At 42.4% G+C, this 6,000-nt stretch overlaps 1 protein-coding gene across 1 annotated transcript in view; it reads right to left on the reverse strand.

The window, feature by feature from the left end:
• Window positions 1-4,739, reverse strand: part of TMCO6 (transmembrane and coiled-coil domains 6) — a 58,339-nt gene extending 53,600 nt beyond the window's left edge. Inside the window, exons 1-2 of the mRNA XM_089661443.1 lie at window positions 4,651-4,739; window positions 1,261-1,375 (exon numbers count right to left, since the gene is read on the reverse strand). Of these exons, the coding sequence (XP_089517569.1) occupies window positions 1,261-1,342 (82 nt within the window). The 5' untranslated portion in view covers window positions 1,343-1,375; window positions 4,651-4,739. The remainder of the gene's footprint in view (window positions 1-1,260; window positions 1,376-4,650) is intronic.
• Window positions 4,740-6,000: the final 1,261 nt, after the last annotated feature.

Consider the following 6,000-nt stretch of genomic DNA (forward strand, 5'->3'; position numbering starts at 1 on the left):
CAGTACACACAATATGGAAGTACAATTATTATTTATTAAATATAAACTGCTAAATAATTTTTCTCATCAGCAGTTAGAGCAGTCTTGTGACTTCTATCCATGTTCAGCAGAGCACTGGTTAAAGCTTGTAGGAGGGGAGGAGTTTTCTTTCTGCTCTAGGAGGATGCAAAACCCCTGACCTCTGTCTGCACAGTGCTGATTGACCTTGTGCTGTTCACCTGCACTGTCCCAAAAAAAAAAAAAAAAAAAAAAAAAAAAACCGTTCTAGCAATACATACTAAACTGAGCATGTGCAGAATGGCTATGGTTCAGTCTGTCTTATCAGGAGATTTGAACAAGAGGAGAGAAAACAGGATCAAATGGCCTTTTTACACAGTGCAGAGGATCAACCCTTTAGGTTCCACAGTGAGTATAACAAACATGCTTTACCGCATATACAGACTGATTTTACTGTTGTGGGTTTAGAAACACTTTAAAATAGAAGTTCAGTCAAATACTATCTAAGCTTAAACCTGCTCCCACCCTCATTCTAACTACTCTGTTAAGGAAAGAGGTCTATACTTACCTATTCTAGGGGCGTTCTGGTCCGGTCACGTGATCTCTCCAGCGGCTGGCTTTCCTGAAGAGGAGAGATTGCCAACAACGGTCACAATGCCTATATGGTGACATCCCCCACAGGCTTTCTATGGGGCATCCATGGTTGGCTGACTGTCCTCTGAAGCTGGCACTAGGAGCCAATTATGTGATCGAATTGAAGCACCCTGAGAATAGGTATATACATCTTTTCTTTGCAGGGTACTTAGAATAGGGCTTAGAATAAAAAACAATAAATTACATCACTTAGGCTACATCCACACCGGCAACTAGGACCACTGCAGGAATCAGAACTTCGTGCTGCAGCCGCTTGCCCGTTCACTGCGACAGGTTGATGGCGGTCAAAACTAGCTGCAGCTCTCTGCACAGTCAGTGATTACTTTTGTGTGCATCCAGCAGCAATCACTGCAGGTAATCGCTGGCTATGCAGAGAGCCGCAAACAACTGCAACCGCCAGCAACGTGTCATTATAATGAATGGGACCTGCGGCTGCACCTAACCTCTCAGAGCCGCAGCAGTAACTGCCACTGCAATTTGTACGGCCCAGTGTGAATGTAGCCTTAATCTCCTGAATTTCTGCATTGATCTTTGGCTAATACAACATAATAATACTCTGCTACAGCACAAACCTCATAAAATACCTCACTAAAAAAAAAGAAAAATCACCTGTTTCTCTTTCTCTTTGCTGTACCCTTAACTCTTCCAATCCCAGGTGTGATTTCTTGCCAAGCTTTCTTCTATTCCACATCTTGTATGGTAAAATCACACAAGTATGTATAGCCTTAGTAAAAAAAAAAAAAAAAAAAAAAGACAATGTCACAAATCTCCTTTCCTGTATAGAAAAAAAAAGCAACTAAAATATCAGTGCAAAGCTGGCCATGTACAATAGATAGTGATGGGTAGTACATGCATAATAGAACCACTGAATAATCTTTCCTCATACTGACGTATGCATAAACACAGACACCCTGGCAGCATTTTCATTTAAAGCAATTGGGGGAAAATATACAGTCCTGATAACATTTCCCCCTTTTCCCCAAGATCTTTTAGCCAGGGGTATCGGCAAACTTGAAGATGTCCAAAGACCCTGCTTAAATAAGCCAGTGCAAATAACGTTTTCAATGCGATTCTTAAATTAGATGATCATGATTTTTTTTCCCCATCAGTGTTCCATTTAAGAGATTTTCCTTCACTCCTGTCCTGTAGACACAACAGGAAGCCACGGACAAAGTGAGGTATATCCAACTTCAAGTTCTCAATAGGACAACTGTCCCCACTGGAAAATTTCACTTCTATTCCTGTTCTGGTGTTCTGGTGACGACTCAAAATTTTGGATTCTCCCTCACTTTAAGACCTGGTGACTATGGAGAAGAATGCAGATACAGAGTTTTGACTCTTTGGTGCTCCAGATTTTCTGAACTGCATCTTTATTCTAAATCACGGCTGACAAATTTTTAAATCAGAAGGTTAGCATTTTAAGAAGACTGACAGCAATGATGGCCCTCTTATTTGTCATGACAGGTTTACTTTTACGAGACTCTTTAAAAGAAGAGGGAACTCAGTACTATAAGCCTTGGTGGGGGACTGCCTGTCACTAGTGCAGAGAATTCAGCCATTGAATGAGGTGAGTATGCAGTAGAATAGGGGTTAAGTGTTTGGGGGAGATTAAGGGCTCATTCGCAAAAGCACATTGGCCCATACAGTATGAAGAGCCATTTGTTTATCTGGTACAAGTAGCGCAGAGCCGTGGGCAGGCAGCCTGTCTGTCAATGGAAACAAAGCAGGTGTACGGATTCACCCGCAGCTCCAGTTTTGCTAGGTACACAGGGACAGGTGCCTGGATCTGGATGAAGACAGTGTGCATCCCGGAGCCTCTCTTGCCTCTTCTCCCCAGCTGAAAGACAGCTCTGAAGAAATGGCAGATCAGCCCTGCTGACTGTTTACAATGGGAAATCAGTATAACCAGTGGGGCTCTACTCTCCCTGGTCTATCCCTGCTATCCCAGCAAGGCACCAAACTAGGAGAGATGATCTTCTACTGTAATATGCAATGCTGAGTTGTCAGCAGACAGTGGACATCACCACCCTGCCTCTCCACCTCATACAATCAGAGAATGTCTTGTTATGCAGTAGGCAAGCCAGTAGTCCCCAAAATCCATAAAGGATATATATCCACTTTGTGCATACCAATTGCCTTTGCAGTCCCAGATAATACCTTGCAAAGGAATCAGTGACATCACTGTGCTGCAGACTGTGCTGAGAACAGAGCTTTGGGAGGGTCCCAGCAGGCTACCTGCAGAAAACTAAAGGATGGGCAGATACAAGACCACTCACTCTGCACAAGAAGAAAGAGCAACCATGACTGGTCTGTAGTACAGGAAGATCTTGTAGAGAGGCAACTTCCTCTGACTCCTGCACCCTGAAGGGCCAATCAGATGAAATAACAGTCCGAAGTGCAAATATGTAGTGTGGGGCCAAAGATGGAATGTCCAGCTAACCATATAAAAGCTTTTGTGGCTTATACTTGGGGTTAAGGCCGATGCTTTTGCATAATAGCCTTTAAACAGGCACATGCACTACATGCTCGGAGAAAAAAAACTTCATATGAGTGTGTGATTCTTGGCAGTGTATGGTCCAAATTGGCCATGTGAATGAAGCCTTTTCTATAGTTTCTCAGGGCTAGTAGTATGTGTGTAAAAAAATGTCTGACAGTAAAAGAGTTAAACAGAAAAGACGCAAATTCATGGCTGTGATGTATCAGTCAAATAACATTCCCTTTTTGAATGAAGGCTGCAGAATGTACTGAAGATGCTCAAAGACATGGTAAACACTACCCAGTACAGCTGAAACAAACATCTTTGTCCTTGGGCCAATTTACACCTCAGCCATTACGATGTAAAAGAAAACTTGATTCATCAGACCAGGCCACCTTCTTCCACTGTCCCATGTCCAGTTCTGATGCCCACTGTAGACACTTTTGGCTGTGGACACAGATCATCATGGGCATCCTGACCAGTCTGCAGCTACACAGCCCTGTACACAACAAACTGTGATGCCCATTTTTTCTGCTTTCAACACATCAACTTCATGGACATGTTTACTTACTGCCTAATTAATCCCACCGACTTTCAGATGCCATTGTAGGGGGATATTCAATGTTATTCACTTAACCCATCAGTGGTCATAAAGTTTTGGCTGATTGATGTAGATCCATGCATTGTGGCAACGGATGTTACATGTGCTGACGTGTTGCGGTACCACTCATCCTGAATAGCATTCCAGTGCATTAAGGCTACATGCACACATTGCACTGCATGGCAGTAAACTCGTTTGGTGAAGTCTGATTTTTGGAATATTTTGGTGCATCGGAAGCTCTTTGATTTTAATGGGATGCCCAAATGTATTGTGTGTGTGTGTGTGTATATATATATATATACACACACACACACACACACACACAGGCGTACCTTGGTTTACAAATTTAATTCATTCTGCAGGACTTTTTGGATTGTGAAAAATTCGTAAACTGGAACGCGGTTTCCCATAGGAATCCATTGAAAACCAATTAATCCGTTCCGGAGGTCAGAAAAAAAGTTAAAAAAAGTCTATCTTTTCAAAACTCTTTATAAAGTGCACTTTAAAGGCAAAAAAAATACTGTAGAGGGACATGATAAAAAAATTAATTTGTAAATGCATTGAAAATCAATTAATCCGTTCGTATTGCGAAACAAATTCGTAAACTGAGGCGTTATTTTCAATGGATTTTCATTTGTAAACCGAAAATCGTGTTAACCAAGGCGTTCGTAAACCAAAGTATGCCTAGATATATATAATTGGGCCCTTTGTAAGTACCTTTCCAAACAACTACACAGTATTATAACAACCAATATGTACATAACAGTAAAGTCTGAAACAGAGTCAATAATTTGACAATTGCTGTGCAACGCCATAGCTGCTTTCTGCTAAATAGTTGTCTTCTGTTAGTTCCCCCTCACCAGCACTTCTAGATCTGTTATTTTTTATTCCTGAAACCGTTAAAATAAATATTCAGACATACCTTCTTACATTTCCTCGCCAGGCTTGTGCCGTAGCACGGCAAGATCTGTCACAAGAAACTAAGAATGTCCAGGAAAAGTAACGGTGGCGGCCATTTTTTTGTAGACTCTAAGTCATTGTGGTCTAAGAGACTGTCTGCCATAAAATGGCATCCCAAAGGAAGACAAAGTGCTAACTACATGGGGGCTCTAGTGTTCATAATGTGAAATGCCTGCCCATTGCAACACATCATTAGAAAGGGGAAGATATGAGGCATTTGAAGGTTTTAAAGTTGTAAAGTTTGCACTGCAAAACAGACACCTCATGTATACAGGGATACACAGTTCAGACAGAGGACAATAAGTTAAAAACAATCTTTTAGTCCCCACTGAGCGTTTTGTAACACAAAACTTCAAAACGTGTAACAAGCCAACGCTGACATTTCAATTTCCCTGTTTACAATGAAGAGTTTGGGTGCCTGTAGCTCAAGCTGGAAAAGAATGGGGTATTTTTTTGCCCCACTGACTTAAGTACGAGCGTGGGAACAAAGATATAAATGTGTGTTGCGCGCATTTATTTGATCCTCCCAAAATAATCTTTGGACCAAAAACTCTGCCTCAAAGAAACACCTGTATACTTCACATGCAAAAAGGCACTCAATGAAAAGCCTTAAAGTGGAGTTCCACCCAAAAGGGGAAGTTCCGCTTTAAAGATTGGTCCCCCGCTCCCCATTAAGGATTGGCACCTTTGGGGAGCGGGTACCTGAATTTGACAGGTACCCACTCCCACTTCGATCGCCTAGGCGACTGGAAACGGAAGTTGTCTTCCTACCCTCCCTCCCCAAAATATTGTGGGACATGTGACAGGTCCCAGAAGACGACGGGAACATTCAGGAAGTGCAGCGCTGCTCGCGCATGCGCAGTGGACACCCGGCTGTGAAGCCACAAGCTGTCACAGCCGGGTGCCCACACTGAAGATGCCGCCGCCTAGAATACAGGACTGGCGGTAAAACGGGCTGCGGCGGGGGCAACGTGGGATCGTGGGACAGGTGAGTGGCTGTTTTTTAAAAGTCAGCAGCTACAGTTTTTTAGAGTGGAACTCCATTCTAAAGCCCTAAAATACCCTCCCCACACTATGCCGAGGTCTGAGTGGGGGCTCAATACTAACTGTGTGTTCCATAGTATTGTAGTGAACATAGAGGGAAATATAAATTGTAATATATAATATACACTGCTCAAAAAAATTAAACAAACTCTTTTTAATCAGAGAATAGCATCAAGCCAATTAAACTCTTGGGATATTGATCTGGTCAGTTAAGTAGCAGAGGGGGTTGTTTCAGCTGCTGTGGTGCTAATGAAATTACCAACAGGTA

This window comes from Staurois parvus, unplaced genomic scaffold (assembly GCF_062004578.1).
Source record: "Staurois parvus isolate SC_StPar_1 unplaced genomic scaffold, SC_StPar_1.0 ptg000006l, whole genome shotgun sequence".
Taxonomy (NCBI): domain Eukaryota; kingdom Metazoa; phylum Chordata; class Amphibia; order Anura; family Ranidae; genus Staurois; species Staurois parvus.